The sequence below is a fragment of the Macaca nemestrina genome, chromosome 9 (genome assembly GCF_043159975.1).
Source record: "Macaca nemestrina isolate mMacNem1 chromosome 9, mMacNem.hap1, whole genome shotgun sequence".
NCBI classification, from domain to species: Eukaryota; Metazoa; Chordata; class Mammalia; order Primates; family Cercopithecidae; genus Macaca; species Macaca nemestrina.
Window position 1 is genome coordinate 70,271,774 of NC_092133.1, and position 24,808 is coordinate 70,296,581.

The window sequence follows — 24,808 nt, forward strand, 5'->3', positions numbered from 1 at the left end:
CACAGGAACACAGACAAGAGGGAGAGGGAGTGAGCATAGGGAATGTGGGAGTGAACAGCACATGCAGCTGTGGGCCCAGCTGCCTGGTTGCTGGGAACTGCTGGCCAAGGATACAGCATCCCCATTGGCCTGGAATCCTGGAATGGACTCCAGCCTGACTTGGTCTTCTGAGTCAATCCAACTGCAGTCAAAAAGGGGAGGCAGGCACTCGGTGTAGGAATTATAGTTTACACAGTTCTTCTTCCTATCTCTAGCATCCAGAACTGTGCCCAGCACATAGTAGGTCCATGATGAATATGGAATGAATGAATACTTTCACATGCAAGCATGATCTCAGCCAATCTGCAGAGCGAGGCACAGGCTGGACAGGTGTTGCTTCATTTTGCAGATGGGAGAACTAGATAAAAGAGTTAAGCATAATCCCAGCACTTTGGGAGGCTGAGGTGGGCAGATCACTTGAGGTCAGGAGTTCGAGACCAGCCTGGCCAACATGGTGAAACACCATCTCTACTAAAAATACAAAATTAGCCAAGCATAGTGGCAGACACCTGTAATCCCAGCTACTTGGGAGACTAAGGCAGGAGAATTGCTTGAACCCAGAAGGCGGAGGGTGCAGTGAGCTGAGATGGTACCATTGCACTCCAGCCTGGGTGACAAGAGCTAGACTCCTTGTCAAAAAAAAAAAAGTTAAGCAACTTGCCTAAGATCATTCAACTCTGACGTAGCAGACTCAAGGCTAGACACTGTGGTCTTTCTATAGTGCCATGCTGAGCATTCTTTCTATACAACACAGAACTGCATCCTATGACTCCATGGGAACTTCCTTTTGGGTCAGAAAGTCCTTAGGGGCTGAGTTTCCTGGACTTAGTCTCAGGGCCAGGTTTGGATACCCTGCCCCTCCCTGCGCATCTGGCATCTGCCTTCCCTTTTATGAGAATCTCCTGGAAAGGGCTTCTCCATCAGTCTCTGTTGCCACATCTGACTCAGGAGCTCGGTACCCTTGAGACACAGAAGCAGGGGTTGGTGGCTTCACTCTAGGAGTCAGGAAAAGAATGAACTCATACACATTCAGTTCCTTATTCTCTTGCCCTCAGTAGAAATTTCAGACAGCCTAGACCACAGAGGCAGTTCTTGGAATTCAGGCAAGCAACTAACTTGTATTACAGCGGGTGCAACTTAAGAGCTCAGAGTCCATAGTCTGAGCAGTCTTTCTGGAAGGAGGTCTCCAAAGTCAGGAGGAGGGCTCCCCCGAGCTGGATCATCTTAGCTCACTGGCCCCTCCCTTCACAGCGTTCTGTCTTTCATGAAGACAGTGAGGTATAGCACATAGGAACAAGGATCAGAAGATGCTGGGTTTTAGTGCTGGCTTTGCTGCTCATCAACTGTGTATCTTCTCTCCATTTCATTTTCCATATCTGCAAAATGGGAACAACAGTACCAGTCTATATCACAAGCAGTTATGCGTTTAAAGAGAAATGGTTTACATTAATGTGCCTTTAAGCACAAGACAGAAATACAATATAAAATATATGGCTGGGTGTGGTGGCTCATGCCTGTAATCTCAGCGCTTTGGAAGGATGAGGTAGGAGGACCCCTTGAACCCAGAAGCCCAGCAAAACCTTGTCTTTAAAGAAAAAAAAAAAAGAACTGAAAGTCTAGCACATGCTATGCACAAATATTTCAGAGAGTGCTAAAGATTAGCGCATTGGCCGGGCGCGGTGGCTCACGCCGGTAATCCCAGCACTTTGGGAGGCCGAGGCGGGCGGATCACAATGTCAGAAGATGGAGAACATCCTGGCTAACACGGTGAAACCCCGTCTCTACTAAAAATACAAAAAAATTAGCTGGGCGTGGTGGCGGGCGCCTGTAGGCCCAGCTACTCGGGAGGCTGAGGCAGGAGAATGGCGTGAACCCGGGAGGCGGAGCTTGCAGAGAGCCCAGATCGCACCCCTGCACTCCAGCCTGGCGAGACTCCGTCTCAAAAAAAAAAAAAAAAAAAAAAAAAAAAAGAAGAGCACATGGATAAAGAGTTGGAGGCGTAGGGGGGAGGAGGGGGCGGGTGGTGAGGGGGAAGGGTGTCAGGCTTCATAACGGTCTCCAAACCTCTTTGTGCAGGAGGAAATGAAGTCATCCGCTCTCAACAATCAGCATGACAGCCTCCAGCCAAGTAATCCGGAGTCATGAGAGCTGCTAGGGGAGCAGCATGAATCATGACGGCCTCTGGGAATTTCCTGATAACTAACCTAGGAGTTTCGGGGTAAGTCCTCAGGCTGCAACATCTCTGTTTACATTCTGGTCACGTTTATTTACAATTAATGGGTTCTCAAATCCAAACAAAACTGACCACAGTCTTCTAGAGGAAGTAGCAAGGTTGGCTCTGAGACCTATAGCATCTCTGACTCAATGTGTCCCCTGGAAGGCTGGCAGTTTAGCAAGCACAGAAGTCTCTCCAGAAGACAGTGGGTCACCTGCCTCCCAAAAGCTGAAAGGCTAACTTGTACTTTCCCCAGCTACCACCTGGCATCCTGAGCCCTCTGCTGCAGCGGAGCAAAGGAGCCTTCCTCCTTCCTACCCTCCTGGCACTCTCCCTGCCTGCCTTCTGTCATTCTCAAGTGGACCCAGACCCAAGGTCCAGATTTGCAAGGCAGGAAAATGCTGCAGGCCTAGGCTGGGAAAGGGACCAAAGCTTGAGCCCCTAGTGGATTGCTGGGACTCAGCCTCCTCCCTCCCACTAAGAGAGCAAGTCCTACTGGGTTCAAAATGACCCCAAGCCCTGGTTCCTGACACTAGGGGAAAGAGATGGGGGTGACAGAATCACAGAATCCCTACTATACTCCTCCAAGTGTGCCCAAAGATGCGTGTGTGTGTATACACAAATGTCTGCTTATCCTTAGGCAGGAGGGGTGTATGCAGTCGTTTACACATGGTCTGTTTTTCTGGAGGACAATTTTATTTGATAAACAATTGTTTCTATCCAAATAGAATAAACAAGGCTCTATGATGAAGTAAAACACTAAATACACATGCATTTAAAAATGTGTAATTATCTTTGGAATGGGCTATACAGGGATGTGTTTTTTAAAATGTAAAGAGTGTAAAAGGACATACAGTGAAAAATAAATCTTCCTCTTATTTTGTCCTCCAGTCTTCCAATTCCTCTACTCAGAGGTGAGAACAGAACTTCCACACCCTCCAGAACCTCCACAGTTAACTGTCAACATGTTTCCATTGTCTTTACTTTTATTCTTGCCCGCACAAATAAATGAACTGTTCATTATGAAAACTTCCCAAAAGACCCATTAACACTTCAATAGGAAGCACCAACAGTTTATGCCGTAGGACTTTGTTCCCACAATCCTGTAACATCATATCAGGACACCTAATCCAATCCTTATCAAGCCCTGTCAAAAACGGACTTTAAATCAAACTGCAAATTTTCAGTAATCTGGTCTTGCCTTTCCTCCTCTCTGATAGCACCATCAAACTCCCTTACTGCCGAAAGCAGTAAGTCCGGCTTTGTTCCATCCACTGGTTGTGTTGGTGATATCTAATCTAGGGACTGACACTCAACAGAGAGGCACAGAGGGAGCCCCGGCAGGCAGGGGTTTTTGTGTCTGTGTTTCTGGGAGAGTGTGCCTCCTACATTTGTCGCGTTGATGAAGACTTCACAGCTCCATCAGCTGCGGGCAAGGGGGTCTGAGGCCCTCTTAGGCAAGTTGGGGCCCAGCAGGGAGAGGCTGGAGAAGAACTGATTAGGGGACCCCAGGAGGCTTCAGAGCTGGGCGAGGTAGAGAGTCTCCCGTGCGCCTTCTCTCCTCTCTGCAATTCGGGGACTCCGTGCACTGGGGCGGGCCCCGGGCCAGGTTCATGGGAGGAAGCACGGAGAATTTACAAGCCTCTCAATGCCTCAGTACAGACGCTGTTGGGTCCCCTCCGCTGGAGATCGCGCTGCCCCCAAATCTTTGTGAGCGTTGCGGAAGCACGCGGGGTCCGGGTCGCTGAGCGCTGCAGGGCAGGGGAGGGAGCTGGGCGGGAGAGGGCGGGGCGGCGCCGGGGCGGGCCCTGATATAGAGCAGGCGCCGCGGGTCGCAGGACACCGCGGAGACTGCAGCCCCGGACCCCAGCTCAGGGTCCACCTGTCCCCGCAGCGCCGGCTCGCGCCTTCCTGCCGCAGCCAGCGGTGAGTGTCGCGGTATCGAGATCCCCGGGCCGGATGCGTGGCGGCCCCAGTTCCCGAGCATCTGCCTCCCCAGCTCCGGGCTGCCCCGGCTCCCTGGCGGCTACACGGAGTCACCGCGGCCGCTCCCGGGCGTCCCCCGCGGGTGCCGGTCCAGGCTGCCCGGGAGTCCGGAGCCCAGAGAGGAGAGAGACAGCCGGGGCTGGGGAGCCTGGTCACCGCGGGCACCTCCCTTGCGCTGCAGTAGCCAGCCTGGCCCGCCTTCCCGCTCCTCCGCCTCTTGCCCTGACTTCTCTTTCCTTTGCAGAACCGCCGTCTAGCGCCCCGACCTCACCACCATGAGAGCCCTGCTGGCACACCTGCTTCTCTGCGTCCTGGTCGTGAGCGACTCCAAAGTGAGTGCTCCCTTGCTTTGACCGATGCCGCCCGAGGACCTCTGATCAGCACCAGGGGAGAGGAGGGGGCTGCTCAGGGAGCGGGGGTCCTCCGGCTTCCATCCATAGCAGGGCCCCTCCGGCTTCCATCCATAGCAGGGCCAGGCTCTCCCCAGGAAATGGGACAGGGTGGCAGCGGAGGCTTGAGAACCACGGGGGTTGGCACTGACCGGCAAGGGAGGAAGAAGCCGCCGGGACTGCCCCAGCCTGCGGGCATCTGGTAGATGAAGCTTGCTTGGGTCAATCCATTTCTCCTTGCTGGAAACCCATGGTCTTCCATGTGAGAACTAGATACGAACAGGGTGAGGCGAGAGGGAAGGAAGAGTGGGTTTTGGGACTGGGTCCAGTTTACCCTCACCCTGGAGTCCCTGGAGCATGGGACCTTTGATGAAGCCTCCTCCCGAATCTCTTCCAGGGCAGCCGTGAACTTCAAGTTCCATGTGAGTATCCACCCCTACAACAATTGGCTGTACAGACATCTTGGGAAAGCTTCTGGGGACATCCCCTCCCTACCCCTGCTGCAGGGCTGCCCCAGCCCTTACGGCTTCCACTCCCCCTCGCTTACCCCACCTTTGTTCTCTCCAGCAGACTGTGGCTGTCTAAATGGAGGAACATGTATGTCCAACAAGTACTTCTCCAGCATTCACTGGTGCAACTGCCCAAAGAAGTTCGGAGGGCAGCACTGTGAGATAGGTATGGGGATCTCAACTGCAACTGGGAGTTAGGGGGCACCAAAAATTTGGGGACAGGGAGGGATGGGTGGGAGGCAAGAGCAGGCAGGAGTTAGGAGCTGGAGGTGGGGTGGGTGACATCTTCATCCCTATGTGACAAGCATAAACACACTCCTGTGAAGCAATGGCCACACAAATGTGAGGTGCGGTTGGAAGGAGACCCTGTCCAGTCTTCTGGCAGGTCTGAAACCACATCATCTTTAAAATATCCGTTGGCAGCTGGGCGTGGTGGCTCACGCTTGTAATCCCAGCATTTTGGGAGGCCAAGGTGAGTGGATCATTTGAGGTCACGAGTTCAAGACCAGCCTGGCCAACATGGTGTAACCCTGCCTCTACTAAAAATACAAAAATCAGCCCGGCATGGTGGTGGATGTCTGTAGTCCCAGCTGCTTGGGAGGCTGAGGCAGGAGAATCGCTTGAACCTGGGAGGCAGAGGTTTCAGTGAGCTGAGATCACACCACTGCACTCCAGCTGGGTGACAGAGCAAGACTTCGTCTCAAAAAAAAAAAGCTCGTTGGAATGTCCTTCTCTTTCTCACATTCTCTCATCCTCCTGTCCCCTCGTAGATAAGTCAAAAACCTGCTATGAGGGGAATGGTCACTTTTACCGAGGAAAGGCCAGCACTGACACCATGGGCCGGTCCTGCCTGGCCTGGAACTCTGCCACCGTCCTTCAGCAAACATACCATGCCCACAGATCTGATGCTCTTCAGCTGGGCCTGGGGAAGCACAATTACTGCAGGTGAGGTGGGGACAACAAGGACCAAGAGTCCTCCCCACAGCTTCCCAGAAACCTTGTTACCATCCCCTTCTCCCGGAGGGCCGGCCATAGCATGAGAGAAGCGCAGTCTCTGGTTGAGTCTTCCCTGAGGGGAGGAGGCAGGGAAGGCCCTCTGGGTTGGAATGACATCCCCTATCTTTCTGTGTTGTCAGGAACCCAGACAACCGGAGGCGACCCTGGTGCTATGTGCAGGTCGGCCTAAAGCAGCTTGTCCAAGAGTGCATGGTGCAAAACTGTGCAGATGGTGAGCATCACTGACCTGCTGATGACAGTGGGGTGGAAGGGGACAAACTCGCATGTCCCCTTATTCCATCACAGGAGGGCTGAGGAGGTGAGGGGCGCCCGAGAGGGATGCTTTCTCCTAACCGCCTCCCCAAGACATGCCTCTGTTTGTCCTCCAGGAAAAAAGCCCTCCTCTCCTCCAGAAGAATTACAGTTTCAGTGTGGCCAAAGGACTCTGAGGCCCCGCTTTAAGATTGTTGGGGGAGAATTCACCACCATCGAGAACCAGCCCTGGTTTGCAGCCATCTACAGGAGGCACCGGGGCGGCTCTGTCACCTACGTGTGTGGAGGCAGCCTCATCAGCCCTTGCTGGGTGGTCAGCGCCACACACTGCTTCATGTACGACCCTGGGGTTTCTCCTCTTTGACTCTTCTGCCCCACCCCAAACACATCCCCTTCTCCTTCCCAGCAAAGGGTTCCGCCTCATTTCTCCCTCGTCTGCCCCTCTCCTTGCAGCCCATGGCCTTGGGGACAAGTCATGCTTTGAGGCCTCTAGGGAGGGAAGGAAGAAGTGGCAGGATTTCATGGGACTAGGCTGTCTGATGGATTTCTTCTCCCACAGTAATTACCCAAAGAAGGAGGACTACATCGTCTACCTGGGTCGCTCAAGGCTTAACTCCAACACGCAAGGGGAGATGAAGTTTGAGGTGGAAAACCTCATCCTACATGAGGACTACAGCGCTGACACGCTTGCTCACCACAACGACATTGGTGAGGGGGAACCCCGCGACTGCTGTGGCCATGATGGCTTGGGGAGAGTGGGACCCAGGGAGAGACTGGAGCTGAGGTTGAAGCTGGCTGGTGGGGCAGGGGTGGGGTGGGGGACCTTGAAGCCTCAATATACATGACAAAGGGAGTGGTGGCGGGGAAGAGTTCCATAAAGTCTGAGGGGTCCGGTGCTCCTGTGGAGAGACCCTGAATTTCCCCAACAAGTAGCCTCTTTCGAGTGGAAATGGCCCTGTGGGTATATGGCTTGGGCTGGGAATGCCCTGTTTATACGAATTAGAAAAAGACGCCCCTTCCTTTGTGGGATGTAGCCTCTGTCTGTGTTGGGATGTAGAACTTGGAGAATGGAGCTTTGGGCTGGATTCCAGCCTAACTACCTCACCTGGGACTTTTTGCAGAAACTACCTATAAAGGTGTATGCAGTGGCTCTGGCCATCCAAGACTTTTTCAACACCTGTAACAAAGCCCTTGGGGCATGGGGCAGGGGAGGTTTCCAGGTGATAAGCGACCAGCAGACCTCCCTGGATGACTGACCTAGGGATAGACATAGCTACTTCCTTGGTACTTGAAGGGGACAGATGGGGACCACCTAACCAGTAGTGATCTTTCTCCTCTCACCCTCTGTCCTCCCCCAGCCTTGCTGAAGATCCGTTCTAAGGAGGGCAGGTGTGCGCAGCCATCCCGGACTATACAGACCATCTGCCTGCCCTCGACGTATAACGATCCCCCTTTTGGCACAAGCTGTGAGATCACTGGCTTTGGAAAAGAGAATTCTAGTAAGTGAAAACTGGGACTGACTTAGGAGGTCCTGGGGAGTGTTTTGACCTGAAAGCAAGCCCAGCATGATCAAGGGAAGACTGCAGAGTTAGAGATGGGAGCACTGAGGAGGTGGCAGATGGGTCCAGGGATGGATGAGGACTGTTGTTTAGGGAGTGATGGGCTGCAAAGGTAAATAGATGGTAGGGGCTATAGGTGGAGTAAAGGCTCAGATTTGCATGGAAAAGAATAAGGGCCTTCCCTGGTAGAGACACTTTACGGTTCCCCTCCCTGGCAGACTCCCAGTGGACAGATAAATCTTGACACAAACGCCTCCCTGTTTTCTTCGCTTAGCCGACTATCTCTATCCGGAGCAGCTGAAAATGACTGTTGTGAAGCTGGTTTCCCACCAGAAGTGTCAGCAGCCCCACTACTACGGTTCTGAGGTCACCACCAAAATGCTGTGTGCTGCTGACCCACAGTGGGAAACAGATTCCTGCCAGGTGAGAGTTCTAAGCATCTCTCTCCCATCTCTTCCATATCTCCCCAGAACTCCTGGGCTTGTCCCAGCCAGCTTTGGGATGTCTCTCTCTAGCCAAAGCCCTAAGTAGCCAGAATCAGGAGCTCAGGTCTTTGAGGGTTTAAAGCAATGCTTGTGTGTTTACCAAACATTACCAAAAAAATCCCAGCTCTGTGCTAGTCGCTTAAGACTGGGGGCACGAGATCCTAGAAAGAGGAAACAGTAAAAGACAATGTAACTCAGTGCCCAGGGTGCGTTGTGAACTATAAATGATCAGGTGTTCAGGAGAGGGAGGTGAGTGTCAACTTGAGGGTCAGGGAGGGGAGGCTTTAAAGGAAACGTGACTTGATAGGCATTTGAAGAGGCAGAAGGAAGAAAGGAGGGTGTTTCAGTTGAAAGATACAAAACTGAGTAGGAGGCTGGCATATTCCGGGTGGGGAGGAAAAGTAGGGTCTGGGAGTATGGATGGAATAGCAGCAGACGACAGGGGTTTTAAAACCAAGCAGGGGATTTTAAACTTGATGTGGTAGAAAATGGGGCTGTGCCGGGCACAGTGGCTCATGCATGTAATCCCAGCACTTTGGGAGGCTGAGGTGGGTGGATCACTTGAGGCCAGGAGTTTGAGACCAGCCTGGCCAACATGGTGAAACCCTGTCTCTATTAAAAATACAAAAAAAAAACTAGCCAGGTGTGGTGGTACATGCCTGTAATCCCAGCTAATCAGGAGGCTGAGACATGGGAATTGCATGAGCACAGGAGGCAAGTTAGCAGTGAGCCGAGATCGTGTCATTGCACTCCAACCTGGGCGACAGAGGGAGATTGTTCCCCCTGCCCCCCCAAAAAAGAAAGAAAATGGGAAGTCACTAAGGACTTTGGGAAACTCTTCCCTCTCTCAGGTATGGTTGGGTGGTGGGATCAGAAACCCCCTCCTCACTTCTCTAGGGCTCATCTTTTGTGTCTTTGGCTTCACAGGGAGACTCAGGGGGACCCCTTGTCTGTTCCATCCAAGGCCACATGACTTTGACTGGAATTGTGAGCTGGGGCCGTGGATGTGCCCTAAAGGACAAGCCAGGCGTCTACACGAGAGTCTCACGCTTCTTGCCCTGGATTCACAGTCACACCAGGGAAGAGAATGGCCTAGCCCTCTGAGGGTCCCCAGGGAGGAAACGGGCACGACCCGCTTTCTTGCTGGCTGTCATTTTTGCAGTAGAGTCATCTCCATCAGCTGTAAGAAGAGACTGGGAAGACAGGCTCTGCACAGATGGATTTTCCTGTGCCACCCACCAGGGCGAACAATAGATTTACCCTCAGGCATAGGCCTGGGTGCTGGCCGCCCAGACCCCTCTGGCCAGGATGGAGGGGTGGTCCTGACTCAAGATGTTACTGACCAGCAACTTGTCTTTTTCTGGACTGAAGCCTGCAGGAGTTAAAAAAGGCAGGGCATCTCCTGTGCATGGGTGAAGGGAGAGCCAGCTCCCCTGATGGTGGGCATTCATAAGGGCATTCATGATTGAGAAATGAATAATTTCCCAATTAGGAAGTGTAACAGCTGAGGCCTCTTGAGGGCGCTTAGCCAATATGGGAGCAGCAGTTTGGGGAGTAGAGACACTAATGATTTCAGGGCAGGGCTCTGACATTCCATGAATGTATCAGGAAATATATATGTGTGTGTATGTTTGCACACTTGTGTGTGCGCTGTGAGTGTAAGTGTGAGTAAGAGCTGGTATCTGATTGCAAGTCTAGATATTTCCTTAAATTGTGTGGACTGTGATGCCACATAGAGTGGTCTGTCTGGAGACGTTATAGGTCACTCCTGGGGCCTCTTGTGTCCCCCACATGATAGTGCCTGGGAATGTATTATTCTGCAGTATGACCTGTGACCAGCACTGTCTCAGTTTCACTTTCACATAGATGTCCCTTTCTTGGCCAGTTATCCCTTCCTTTTAGCCTCGTTCATCCAATCCTCACTGGGTGGGGTGAGGACCACTCCTGTACACTGAATATTTATATTTCACTATTTTTATTTATATTTTTGTAATTTTAAATAAAAGTGATCAATAAAATGTGATTTTTCTGATGACAAATCTCCCTGGTGCTTGCATGGGAAGGTGCTGGAGTACATAAAAAGGAGAAAATAACAAAAGTGGACTGCACCCCAGAGTTTCTTATGGGACTTCATCTCTGGACTTAATGGAGCTTTGGGAGGTACAAGTTAGGAGAGCTGTAGGGCAGGGCCACCGCAGCACTTAAGGTATACGAAGTTTCCCCAAACCACAATCCCATGGCTGTGTAAGTAGTGTGCAGGCTTAGTGTCAGCTCCCAATTGCCTCCTTAGCCTGATACCTTTGTGCAGTGCACATCTTGTACAGCTGTACATTGTGGTCTTCTTTAGGGTTAACTCCACAACATTCTCTTCACTCTGCCCCCAACAATCCTTGAGCTGACCTCAGCCAAGGAGAACACCTGTGGCCAGGTGCAGTGGCTAATGCCTGTAATCCCAACATTTGAGAGGCTGAGGTGGGAGAATTGCTTGAGCCCAGGAGTTTGAGACCAGCCTGGGAAACTTAGTGAGACCCTGTCTCTGCAAAAAATAAAAAAAATTAGCCAGGTGTGGTATCACACATCTGTAGTCCTAGCTACTTGGGAGGCTGAGGCAGGAGGATCATAAGCCAAGGAGTTCAAGTTTACAGTCAGCTATGATTGTGCCACTGCACTCCAGCCTAGGCGACAGAGCAAGACCCTGTTTCAAAAAAAAAAAAAAAAGAAGAAGAAGAAGATGACCTGTAAGTGAAAATTGCTGGCTGGGCTCGGTGGCTCACGCCTGTAATCCAGCACTTTGGGAAGCCGAGGTGTGTGGATCACCTGAGGTCAGGAGTTTGAGACCAGCCTGACCAATATGGTGAAACCCCATCTCTGCTAAAAATACAAAAAAATTAGCCGGGTGTGGTGGTGGGCGCCTGTAATCCCAGCTACAGGCTGAGCTGAGGCTGAGGCAGGAGAATCATTTGAACCCCCGGAGGCAGAGGTTGCAGTGAGCCGAGATCGCGCCACTGTACTCCAGCCTGGGCGACAGAGGGAAGACTTTGCCTCAAAAAAAAGAAAAGAGAAAGAAGGGAGGGAGGGAGGGAGGGAGGAAGGAAGGAAGGAAGGAAGGAAGGAAGGAAGGAAGGAAGGAAGGAAGGAAGGAAGGAAGGAAAGGGAAAGGGGGAAATTGCTTATTCAGAAGGAAGGCAGGCAGGCAGGCAGGCAGGCAGGAAGGAAGGAAGGAAGGCAGGCAGGCAGGCAGGCAGGCAGGCAGGAAGGAAGGAAGGAAGGAAGAAAGAAAATTGCTTATCCAGAATACCAGCTTGAGTCTGTGGCATTCAGGAAATAGAAAACATAATTCCCCATCATCTGTGTGTGGGGCTGATGCTGGAATTTTCCCAGTGTGTTGACAGAGCTTGTGACCAGCCATTGCTATGCTATGATTAGGGGGCCCAGAATCTCAAAGCAGGATGATGTCCTAATGGGAGTGACCATATATTTTGAACAAAACATGAAGTTCTGAAAAACTGGGGTATAGAAGGCAGGTTGAGAGATAATTGGGTATCAAAAATTAGAATTTCCAAGCTGTGTTAATGGGTTTGGGCAGCGTTTCTTAATCGAGTCAGCTGAGGACCTTTTAAAATATGCACACCTACACTCCACCTGTAGAGATTGTGATTCAGGTCAGGGCTGGTGCCAGGTCTCGTGGTCTTAGAAAAGCTCCCTGGGTGTTACTGACATGCACCACTGATTGACAGCCTTGGGGGACAATTGGTCAGAATATATGAAGGGCCCAGAAAAATTCCAGATATGGTCAGCATGAGTTTTCTGCATGAACAGCCCGTTTTCTGAGCGGGGTTTGGTGGCACAAGGTCTCCTGGATTCCCTGGTTAGAGGCTTTCTGGACCGTGCTTCCTTAGAGGGTAAGAACTCCAAATATTGGCTTTTTCTTTTTTTTGAGGCAGGGTCTCTCTCTGTCACCAGGCTGGAGTACAATGGCGCAATATCAGCTCACTGCAGCTTCTGCCTCCCAGATTCAAGCGATTCTCCTGCGTCAGCCTCCCAAGTAGCTGGGATTATAAGCATGCACCACCACTACCTGTCTCATTTTTGTGTTTTTTGTAGAGACAGGGTTTCACCATATTGGCCAGGCTGGTCTCGAACTCCTGACCTCAGGTGATCTGCCTGCCTCGGCCTCCCAAAGTGTTGGGATTAGTATTCGACTTTTGATCTCCATCATCTAGTGTGCTGTTTTACACAGGTTGATGCAGTGGTTCAGAGGATGGATTTTGGAGTCCGGTGGCCTGAACTAGAATCTAACACCAGCTGTGTGACTTGAGAAAAATTATTAGCCTCTCTGCACCTCAATTTCCTCATCTGTACAAAAGAGATGATACAATCTACCTCCCTGGGTTTTTATAAGGATTCATGAAGGCTGGATGCAGTGGCTCAGGCCTGTAATCCCAGTGCTTCGGGAGGCCGAGGCAGGTGGATCACCTGAGGTCAGGATTTTGAGACCAGCCTGACCAACAAGGTGAAACCCTGTCTCTACTGGGGAAAAAAAAAAAAATTAGCTGGGCGTGGCGGCACATGCCTGTAATCCGAGCTACTCGAGAGTTTGAGGCACGAGAATTACTTGAACCTGGGAGGTGGAATTTGCAGTGAGCAGAGATCACACCACTGCCATCTAGCCTGGGCAACAGAGCAAGACTCCGTCTCAACAACAACAACAACAAAAAGAATTCATGAGTTCATAAGTCCCTTAGCATAATACTGGCACCTAAAAAAAGCATAAAAACGGTGGTTATTATTACAAAGCTAAGTAAATTCTTATAGTATCAGATCAGATGGGAACCCTCTCCCTTCTCCCACCTCAGAACTGCACTATTTTGTGGGAGTGGAAACTTGCTAGGAAGCTGCCCAGGCTGAGTGGCCGCTCAGCTTCTGCCTTCCCCTAAGGGGCCAAGAAAGATCTTGTTCAAACTTGAGCAGCTCCAGCATCAGGGCTCAGAGACACTGAAAACAGGAAGTATGAGCCCTACTGGCAGGGTTAAGCAACGAGGCTAACAATCTTCAGGCCATTTCCCAGCCAACACCCCGACCCCCAGTCAGCTGCTGTCTCTTTGCCTAATACTAGATCTCACCCCAGGCGAGCAGGCATCAGCCGCTTCTCCAGCAACCAGTTTCACAGCTCCAGATTCTCACTCCAGAGACTGCCTCTTATTAGTGCCTCCATGATCAAGCACTGTGCTTTTTCTTTTCTTTTCTTTTTTTTGAGATGGAGTCTCGCTGTCGCCCAGGCTGGAGTGCAGTGGCTCAATCTCAGCTCACTGCAACCTCTGCCTCCCAGGTTCAAGCGATTCTCCTGCCTCAGCCTCCTCAGTAGCTGGGATTACAGGCGTGCACCACCACACCTGGATAATTTTTGTATTTTTAGTAGAGATGGGGGCGGTCTCACCATGTTGGCCAGGCTGGTCTCGAACTCCTGACCTCGTGGTTCGCCCACCTTGGCCTCTCAAAGTGCTGGGATTACAGGCGTGAGCCACCGCACCCAGCCTCGTCTATCAGAATTTTAACCCTCTCCTAGATAACAATTCTTTCCTCCTAGAAGATTCCCAGACCAGGTGAGGAGACCACACTCAGCCACTGGTTTCAAAGTAAAACTTCACTGTTCTCACCGTAACCTCAGCATTTCTGCTGCAACCTGGTTTCATTGAAGTGGTTTCCGTTTTCACCAGAACCCCTCTTTCTGAAGTATTCTCAGCCCATTATATTAACAGGACTCAGCCTGCATTCCACGTATGCCCTATCTTTCCCAAGTCGGCAGCAGCTGCACCCCGGCATATACCCCTCCATACTCACTCCCATTGGGTCCACCATCCTTCCCAGCAGGAAACACTAAGCCCTCCCTTTGAATTAGATGAAGTAAGAGGAGTTGCTGAGGTGTTTTTAAAAATCATTTCTGGGCCAGGTACAGTGACTCACACCTGTAATCCTAATACTGTGGGAGGCCTAGACGGGAGGATTGCTTGAGCCCAGGAGCTCGAGGCTACAGTGAGCTATGATTGCACTACTGCACTCCAGCCTGGGCGACAGAGCAAGACCCTGTCTCTAAAGAAAAAAAAAATCAGTTCTATTGAGATATAATTCATATATCATACAACTTACCCATTTATTATTTCTCTTTTCTAGAGACAGGGTCTTGCTCTCTCCCCCAGGCTGATTGTAAACTCCTAGGCCAGAGTGATCCTCCCACCTCAGCCTCCTGAGTAGCTGGGATTACAGGCTCATACCACCATGTCTGGCACCATTTAAAGTGTACAATGCAATGGTTTTTAGTAGATTCACAGAATTGTGAGACATCACAACCAATTTTAGAACACTTCATCACCTCACAAAGAAATCCTGTACCCACTAACAATCACTCCCTTTTTCTCCCTAACCCCCTCAGCCCTAGGCAATCACTAATTTACTTTCTGTCCTCTCTGTGGGTTTGCCAATTCTGGGGATTTCATATCAATAGAATCCTATAATATGTGGTTCTTTGTGACTGGCCTCTTTCACTTAACATGATGTTTTCAAGTTTTATCCATGTCATAGCATGTGTCAATGAGGTTGCTGAGTTTTAAATAACAAATTGAGGGAAAAGATGGTCTAGGTGAGGTGTAGTGGCTCACATCTGTAAATTCCAGCACTTTGGGAGGCCAAAGCAGGAGGATCCCTTAAGTTCAGAAGATCCAGACCAGCTTGGGCAACAGAGAGGCCCCATCTCAAAAAAAACAAAAACAAAAAAGTTCTAGGTCTCTTTTTTGAGGTTGCAGTCACATTGAGATTCATTCAACAATCTTTGTCCTTCCTTCCTTCCTTCCTTCCTTCCTTCCTTCCTTCCTTCCTTCCTTCCTTCCTTCCTTCCTTCCTTCCTTCCTTCCTTCCTTCCTTCCCTCCTTCCTTCCTTCCTTTCCTTCCTTCTTCCTTTTTTTTTTTTTTTTTTTTTGAGATGGAGTCTCACTCTGTCGCCCAGGTTGAAGTGCAGGGGCGCGATCTCGGCTCATCGCAATCTTCACCTCCCAGGTTCAAGCAATTCTCCACCTCAGCCTCCCAAGTAGCTGGGATTGGTGGCACTTGCCACCATGCCCTGCTGATTTTTTTCTATTTTCAATAAGATGGGGTTTCACCGTCTTGGCCAGGCTGATCTTAAATTCCTGACCTCGTGATCCACCTGCTTCAGCCTCCCAAAGTGCTGGGATTACAGGCATGAGCCACCGCCCCTGGTCCTTTGTCATTTTTTAAAAGTACCCATACACAGGACATTATTTTAGATACAAATGAGGCAGTCCTAGTCCTCAAGGAGCTTACCACTTTGCGAAGTGCTATACTAAGTCTGCATAAAATGCATGGAACAATAATGAAGAAGCAATTGATTCTGCCTGGGGAAGTCAATGACGACTTTACAGAAGAGGTGATATTTTACCTGGACTTTCAAATATTCACAGAAATTTGCCAAACTAGAAGAAAGGCATTGTAGGCATAGGGAAGTTCATGGAGGCATGAAAAGGTGAGGTGTCCTCAGGAAATGAGGAATAGTCCATTGTGGTGGAGAACTCTGGGGGACAATGAGCAGGGGGAGATGGTGGGGAAGAATCTGGTGGGATCCACCTGGTGAGGACCCTGCAGCAGGACTGATTCTCAGCAGCAGGCACCGGTTCTCCTCAATGACTAAACAGATGCTGTCCTGAGATCCTCTCTGCGTGGCCCGTGCCATCAGCCTCTCTCCACTTCTTCATGATCCAGCAACCACAGGGTTAATGCCTGTGGCATAGCAAAGGCCTCTGAGATCTATCACCTCTTGCCCTCAGGCACTATTTTTCAAAATCCAGAAAGTGAATTAAGTTATAGAAGCCATGAAAAGTTTGGTTTTTAAACTAAACATTTTTATTCAATTGTAAAAGTAGCTACAAATGTAAAATACTTTCATAGCATTCCACAGCCATTGTTAACATCTCTGGCTTCTTGGGTTTCCTTTGTAATCTCGACCTCTTTTACTCGGTCTTAAATGTTAAGTTTCCCAAAGCCTGATCTTAAACCTCCTATTACAACCCTAAGCTTTCTCCCTTTGGATCTCGTTAGCATCCAGGCTTAAATGACCACCAATAAACAGATGACTTACAAAGCTGATCTCTAGCCAGACCTCTCTTCTGCACTCCAGACTCATTTTCTGTTGTCTACTTGACACCACTTTCGGTTGTCACTTACAGGGGACCTCAAAGTCAACGTGCCCCAAACTGGCCCAGTCTTCATGCCCCAGTGTGGAGACATCTCCCATCACTTTCTGTCTCAGATGATGGCACCACATCCATTCAGTTATGAAAGCCAGAAACCTGGGGGTTTCTGATGCTTCTCTCCTGGTTTCTTTCATCCTGATGCTTCTCTCCTGGTTTCTTTCATCCTGATGCTTCTCTCCTGGTTTCTTTCATCCTGATGCTTCTCTCCTGGTTTCTTTCATCCTGATGCTTCTCTCCTGGTTTTCTCTCCTGGTGTCTTTCATCCTGATGCTTCTCTCCTGGTTTCTTTCATCCTGATGCTTCTCTCCTGGTTTCTTTCATCCCCTGCATCATCAAATCCTGGGGATTTGACTGATATCTCTTGAAGTCATCCATTTCTCTCCCTCCCCACCATCACCATTAGTTGAACCCAGTCTACCCTACAATAGCTTCCCAGTTTGATGCCACTGCACTACAGCCTGGGCGACAAGAGCAAAACTCAGTCTCAAAAAAAAAAAAAAAAAAAAAAAGGACCAAAGGACCACTAAAAGAAGAGCACTTTTTTGAGACACAGTCTTGCTCTGTTGCCCAGGCTGGAGTGCAGTGGCATGATCCTAGTTCACTGCAGCCTTGACCTCCTGGGTTTAAATGATCCTCCTGCCTCAGCCTCCCAAGTAACTGGAACTACAGGTATGCGCCACCACACCTGGCTAATTTTTTTTTTTTAAATTCTTTTGTAGAGACAGGGTCTTACCATGTTGTCCAGGCTGGCTGGTCTCAAACTCCAGGGCTCAAGTGATCCTCCTGCCTTGGCTTTCCAATGTGCTGAGATTATAAGCATGGGCCACCATGGCTGGCCTAAGAAGGGCACTCTTAGCACAGGTTGGTGAGGATTCGGGGCTAGAAGAGAGCCCAAAATGTTCATTTATTCACTGATTCATCCTTCACTCATTAATATAACAAACACTTATTGGGAGTCGGCCATGGGCCTGGAATTGTGCTGTGTATTAGGTATAAAGATGAGAGCCCCAGTCTCAACTTCAGTGAGATAAGGGTCAAGTTGGGGAAGAGACACATTGCAAATGAATAGAGTACAGGTGAGGAAGATTTACAAGATGGGCAGGGAGGGCTAAGACAGCAAGGTGGAGGAGGTGACCTTGGGGAGAATCTTGAAGGGCAAATACAGGAGGAAGAAATGCTTCTCTAAACAGAGGAAACAGCACATGCAAACATGAAGAGGAGGGAGGAAGCCCAGGGCACTGGAGGGACGGCAGGTGGTTCGAGCCGCTGGGGTAGGGACTGGCAATGAAGTGATTTGAACGGAAGGATTGGCAAGAGCTGGAACCTATGGGCCTAGAGGACTCTGCCTGCCACATGAAGGACTTTGAACTTTCTTGTGATGTGGAATGGTTAAAGATTTTGGAGCAGTGTGAAAAATTGATCGAAAGAAGATTCTTGGGCCTGGGTGAGACTACAAGCAGGAAAAACCAGTTTGGAGACTATTGCAATTAGTGAGGTAGGAGCTGAAGAGTGTCTGAGCCAGGGCTATGGCAGCGGGATATGAGCAGAGGATATAGATGTGGAAGATTGGTGGGGATAGAATAGACTTGGTGTCTGGCTGGGGGTGGGAAGAAAAGGAGGTATCACTTGATTTAGTCTCCTGCCTTCCGGTAGATAAGGCAACAGCATAATTTTACAGGTGAGAAACTGAGGCTCCACTATAAGAGATTTAGAGTAGGTAGCTGACCAAGCTAGAGTTACCACTTGTAGAACTTTGAGGATCAGTAGCTCAGGGCAGCTAGTCCTGCTAATGACCTCCCTGACTCTGTCTACCCAACTGGAGAACTTCCCTATCACCATAATCACCATGCAGTGCTGATATCCAAGCCTGCACAGGCTGATGCTTGTTTCCTAAATACCCTGGGCAGGTTCAGTCCCGTGACTATGGTTCTAACACCTGGAATTTCTCCCGAACCTCTTGGTCATGTGATACACTGGCAGTGAGTGAGTGGATAGGTTCATGGCATGTGTAAGGAAATCAGCAGATGCTGGATCTAGCTGTCTGCCTTCTGACTTCCTAAAAATGTGACTTCTGGTGTTTCAACAGATCACATGCCCTTAGCACATCACCAAGTTCTGGCACGAGGGTGTGGTGATGGAGCAGATTTTGTAAGGACTCCAGCTGGTGGGATTCCGAGCCCAGTCTCTGCTTCCCTCTTTTTGGTGGTTCTTCAGTTGCCCTTAATTTCTCAATCCCTTTTCATATAAAGGAAAGAAAATTACTTTCTCCCTCACCTGGCTCTTCCCATTCTCACCCTACTGTCTTTTTAGCTCTCTCTCCAGGGCACTGTATAAGCTGGGGTTAATGCCATTGGAGGGAGGACTCTGTAGCTCCAGCTTGGCTTTTCCATTTAATTGTCTTGGTGAAGCCAGCCATGGTGGTGCTCGCCTGTAATCCCACCTACTTGGGAGGCTCAGGGATGAGGATTGCTTGAGGCCAGAAGTTCAAAACCAGCCTGGGTAACGCAGTGAGACCTTATTTCTAAATGAATGAATGAATGAATGAATGTAACAAGTGTCAGCCCCAGCCTCAAATTTTCTTTTCCTTTCCTTTTCTTTTTTTTCTTTTTTGAGACGGAGTCTCTCTGTGTCACCCAGGCTGGAGTGCAGTGGCATGATCTTGGCTCACTGCAACCTCTGCCTCCCGAGTTCAGCGATTCTTCTGCCTCAGCCTCCCGAGTAGCTGGGACTACAGGCGCGTGCCACCACACCAAGCTAATTTTTGTATTTTTAGTAGAGACGGGGTTTCACCATATTGGCCAGGCTGGTCTCGAACTCCTGACCTTGTGATCCGCCTGCCTCGGCCTCCCAAAGTGCTAGGATTACAGGCATAAGCCACCATGCCTGGCCCCCCAGACTCAAACTTTCTCTGATTTCTCACTATACCTACATACTCCTTACCACCACAGGCTGAGAGATTCTGCCAGGGAAGCTCTAAGCTCTTGAGTCCCATTGGAACTGGACATATCTGTGAAGTTAATAGCTATTTCCCACTGGAATTTGGCCACCATCTTTGGCTATAGAGAGTTATTAGAATTTTGCCAGTTTCCCTAGTGGCGAGCTCACCAGAAGTCCTCTGAAAGTCCCTTCAAGTCAAGACCTCTTTGAGTACTTCCCTCTGCCCTTTCTGTCTCCTCAACTGAATTCTGTGCTGGCTGAGGGAATGAAGAGAAATGATGAACTGGAAACAGTGGGATAAACACTCTGCTTAGAACATCAATCTTTGTTTTTTTGAGACAGAGTCTTGCTCTGTCACCCAGCCTGGAGTGTAGTGGCGTGATCTTTGTTCACTGCAACTTCTGTCTCCCGGTTCAAGTGGTTCTCCTGCCTTAGCTTCCCAGGTAGCTGGGATTACAGGTGTGCATCACCATGCCCAGCTAAATTTTTGTATTTTTAGTACAGACGGGGTTTCACCATGTTGGCCAGGCTGGTCTCGAACTCCTGACCTCAAGTGATCCGCCCACCTTGGCCTCCCAAAGTGCTGGGATTACAGGTGTGAGTCACCGCACCCAGCCTAGTACATCAATCTAAAGCAATTAGGGTCCCCAAAGCAGCAATTCTGTATTACCTGGCATATTGTTAGAAGTGCAAATTCTCAGGCCCCACCCCAGATAGATTGAATCAGAAATTCTAGAGGTGGGGCCTAGCAATCTGTGTTTTTACAAGCTCTCCAGGGGATTACGTGGCCTGCTCAGGTTTGAGGACCACTGTTCTAGGCGTTGATTCTCAAACTTCAGGATGCATCCTAACGCCTGGGGCAGCTGGTTATATAGGATCTGGTTAAACAAATTGGACTGGTGTCTGGGCAACTGTATTTTTAGTAAGCTCCCTAGACGATTCTGATATTCATCGAAGATTGAGGATCATTGATTTAAGGAACTCTAATTAGCTGAGTCTCCTGGAGAGGGAGCAGACAGAAGGGCAATGGAAGTGTCTCTTAACATTCCAAATGTTACCTGCATCTGAACCTCTGGAGAGCTTGTTGAAAAAGCAGGATCTTGAGCCCCCATCAGAAGTATTGACCCAGACTCTCCGGGCGTGGGGTCCTGGCATCTACATTCAGAGTTTTCCAGGTGATTCTTGTGCATACTAAAGTGCACATACCACAGAGCAACACGTTGGCAGGTGTTCTCAATGCTGGATGCACATTAGAATCACCTGAGGAGATTTATAAAATTATGTGATGACCTGAGCTCCATCTCCATAGAGTCTGACTGAATTGGTCTGGGCTGGGACTTTTTTAAAAATGTTTTTTAAATGTCTCACACCGGATTATTTTAATAGGTAGAGTTAAAAACTATCAGGTTTGGTTGGATGTGGGGGTCATGCCTTAATCCCATGGCTTTGGGAAGCTGAGGTGGGAGGATCTCTCGAGTCCAGGAGGTTGAGACCAGCTTTGGCAACAGAATGAGACCCCCATTTCTACAAAACAAAATTGTTTTAAAAATTAGCTGAGTACGGTGGTACATGCCAGTAGTCCCAGCTACTTGGGAGGCTGAGGTAGGAGGATTGCTTGAGGCCAGGAGGTCAAGGTTGCAGTGAGCTATGACCACTCCAGCCAGAGCTCTTAAAAAACAAAATGAAACAAAAAACCTATCAGGTTAGGCTGGGCATGGTGGTTCATGCGTGTAATCCTGGCACTTTGGGAGGCCAGGGCAGACGGATCACTTGAGGCCAGGAGTTTGAAACCAGTCTGGCCAACATGGTGAAACCCTGTTTCTACTAAAAATACAAAAATTAACTGGGTGTGGTGGTGCATACCTGTAGTCTCAGTTACGCGGGAGATTGAGGCACAAGCTTCACTTGAACATGGGAAGTGCAGGTTGTAGTGTGCTGAAATCGCGCCACTGCACTCCAGCCTGGGCAACAGAGCAAGACTCTGTCTGTCTCAAAACAAGATACAAAAAACAAAAAAACCTATTAGGTTAAAGGGAGATGCAGATCCGGGAAGGGTCAGGAAACAGGAGAAGGCAAGGAATGCCAAGGAAACAATTTGGTGGAAGCCTGAGGGCAAGGCTAATTATGGTTTCCATGTGGGAAATCCAGGGGAGATTGATTGGGAAGGTGGAAGGGGCCTCAGCTGGGAGAGTGGGCAGGGTGGCTTGGAAGGTGTAAAGCTTACTGTATAAACAGGTTAATGTATTAATTTCCTGCTGCTACTGTAGCAAACTTAATGGCTTAAAATAACATATGTATTATTTTACAATTCTCCAGGTCAGAAATGCAAAATGGGTCAGCAGGACTGGGTTCCTTCCGAAGGCTCCAGGGAAGAATCCATTTCCCTGCCTTTTCTAGCCTAGAGGCTGCCTGCATTTCTTGGCTCATGACCCCACATCACTCTGACCTCTGCTTCCATCATGACATCCTCTTCACCCACTCTGGTCCTTCTGTTTCCCTCTTAGAAGGAACCTGAGGATTGCATTGGGTCCATCAGGATAATCTTCCCATCTCAAGATCCTTAACTTAGGCCAGGTATGATGGCTTAAACCTGTAATCCCAGCGCTTTGGGAGGCCAGCGAGGGCCTGAGGTCAGGAGTTTGAAATCAGCCTGGACAACAAGGTAAAACCTTGTCTCTACTAAAAATACAAAAAAAAAAAAAAAAAAAAAAATTAGCTGGGTGTGGTGGCGCACGCCTGTAGTCCCAACTACTCGAGAGGCTGAGGCAGGAGAATTGCTTGAACCTGGGAGGTGGAGATTACAGTCAGCTGAGATCATGCCACTGCACTCCAGCCTGGATGACAGAGACTCTGTCTCTAAAACAAACAAACAAACAAAAAATCCTTAATCACATCTGCAGTCATCTTTGCCATGTAAGGGAACAGAATCATTGGCCCCAGGGATTAGGATGTGGACATCTTTGGGAGGATATTATTTAGCCTTCCACAGTTCGCATGGTTTAACTAACGAGAATGGAAAGTGGAGGGACCATGAAAGTCAAGCAGTAGGGGTGGAAGGGTAAAAGGGAGGCAGTCAATAGGTCAAAGTTACAGTTAGATAGGAAGAAAAGCTCTTGTGTTCTACTGCACAGCACAGTGACTAGAGCTTGTAAGAAGGTATTGTATATTTCAAAATAGCTAAAACAGGATTTTAAACGTTATCGCCGTAAAGAAATAATATTTGAGGTGAGGTGATAGTATGCTAATTAGGCTGACATAATCATTCTACAACATATGCATTATTGAAATATGACATTGTACCCCATAAATATATATATTTATTTTTTGTCAATTAAAAATAAAGCTACAAGGCCAGGTGGCTCATGCCTGTATGTAGGGTTCAGCCCTATGGGGCTTAGCGGGTGTTCTCCCCATGTGCGGAGACAAGAGATTGTAATAAATAAAGACGCAAGAAAAAGAGATAAAGAGAAAGCAGCTGGGCCCAGAGGACCACTACCATCAAGACGTGGAGACCGGCAGTGGCCCCGAATGGCTGGGCTCGCTGATATTTATTGCATACAAGATAAGGGGACAGGGTGAGGAGGGTGAATCTTCTAAGTGATTGACAAGGTGAAGCAAGTCACATGATCACAGGATATGGGGCCCTTCCCTTTTAGGTAGCTGAAGCAGAGAGAGAAGGCAGCCTACGTCAGCGTTTTCTTCTCTGCACTCGTAAGAAAAATCAAGACTTTAAGATTTTCACTATTTCTTCTACCGCTATCTACTATGAACTTCAAAGAGGAACCAGGAGTACGGGAGGAGCATGAAAGTGGACAAGGAGTGTGACCATTGAAGCACAGCACCATAGGGAGCGGTTTAGGCCTCCAGATGACTGGAGGCAGGCCTAGATAATATCCAGCCTCCCACATGAAGCTGGTGGAGCAGAGTGTTCCCTGACTCCTCTAAGGAAAGGAGACTCCCTTTCGCCGTCTGCTAAGTAACGGGTGCCTTCTCAGACACTGGTGTTAGCACTTGAACAAGGAGCCCTCAAGCAGCCCTTATGCGGGCGTGGCAGAAGGCTCACCTCTTGCTTTCTAGGTCACTTCTCACAATGTCCCTTCAGCACCTGACCCTATACCCGCTGGTTATTCCTAGGTTATATAAGTAATGCAACAAAGAGTAACATTAAAAGCTAATTATTAATAATGTTTATAATAATGATTGATAATTGTCCATGATCATCTCTATATCTAATTTATATTATGACTATTCTTATTCTAACTATTTTCTTTATTATACTGAAACAGTTTGTGCCTTCAATCTCCTGCCTTGGCACCTAGGTAATCTTTCGCCCACACCTGTAATCCCAGCACTTTGGGCAGAAAAGGTGGGCAGATCACCTGAGGTCAGGAGTTTGAGATCAACATGATGAAACCCCACCTCTACTAAAAATACAAAAATTTGTTTGGCGTGGTGGTGGGCACCTGTAGTCCCAGCTACTTGGGAGGTGGAGGCAGGAGAATCGCTTGAACCGGGAGGTGGAGGTTGCAGTGAGCCGAGATTGTGCCGTTGCACCACTCCAGCCTGGGTGACAGAGTGAGACTCTGTCTCTAAAAAAAAGAAAGTCGGGTGGAGATACCCTGTCTAGAGTTCGGCTTCCTGGGGCTGGGCTGGTCAGCCCCAGGAAGCCCCTGATGTGGCTACAAGGTTTGGGCAGCCCCTGAAGCTGCCTTGGGATCAGACTCTCATTGGTGTTCCTCAGGTCTGGGATTTTCTTCGCAACTCAGAGAGAAGAAGGGAAGTGACATTGTTTATTGTGTCTGGAGCTGTGGGGCCTTTACCCAAGACCTGTCAGGAGGGTTGTGGTTTCACCAGCTGAGATGCTGGGAGATGCACCCCAGGATGGCTGGGTGCCTGTGGCTTGGAGGGGAGAAAGCAGAGCGAAAGGAAGAGGTGTTAGACAAGCAAAGGAGCCCTGGGCTCTTGATTTTCATGCCTAAGGCCTTGGTTTTGGCCTGGGACTATAAAACCCCTCACAGAGTAGCAGGGGTTCTTAGCCTCAGGGTCAGACATGGAGTGGTCCCTGGAACCCTCAATGCCTTACCCCCAGTGGCTAACCTCCTTCCTGAGCAGGCAGATGTGTCATGCTGGGCAGCACCTCTCCCTCCCGGACACCTGCA

General features: G+C 49.3%; 1 protein-coding gene across 3 annotated transcripts; it reads left to right on the forward strand.

The window, feature by feature from the left end:
- The first annotated feature begins 2,238 nt into the window (after window positions 1-2,238).
- LOC105466007 (plasminogen activator, urokinase) lies at window positions 2,239-10,488 on the forward strand. 3 transcript variants are annotated; one of them, XM_011714741.2, is made up of 11 exons: window positions 2,239-2,257; window positions 4,485-4,572; window positions 5,027-5,051; window positions 5,197-5,304; window positions 5,909-6,083; window positions 6,275-6,366; window positions 6,524-6,743; window positions 6,967-7,115; window positions 7,766-7,906; window positions 8,241-8,389; window positions 9,379-10,488. In XM_011714741.2, the coding sequence occupies exons 2-11, from the start codon at window positions 4,516-4,518 to the stop codon at window positions 9,553-9,555; spliced, it is 1,293 nt and encodes a 430-aa protein (XP_011713043.2). In that variant the 5' UTR covers window positions 2,239-2,257; window positions 4,485-4,515; the 3' UTR covers window positions 9,556-10,488. The 3 variants fall into 3 exon arrangements, with proteins under 3 accessions (XP_011713043.2, XP_011713042.2, XP_011713044.2); XM_011714740.2 differs by lacking the exon at window positions 2,239-2,257 and adding an exon at window positions 4,084-4,180; XM_011714742.3 differs by lacking the exon at window positions 2,239-2,257 and adding an exon at window positions 4,084-4,180 and having other exon boundaries at window positions 5,200-5,304.
- Window positions 10,489-24,808: the final 14,320 nt, after the last annotated feature.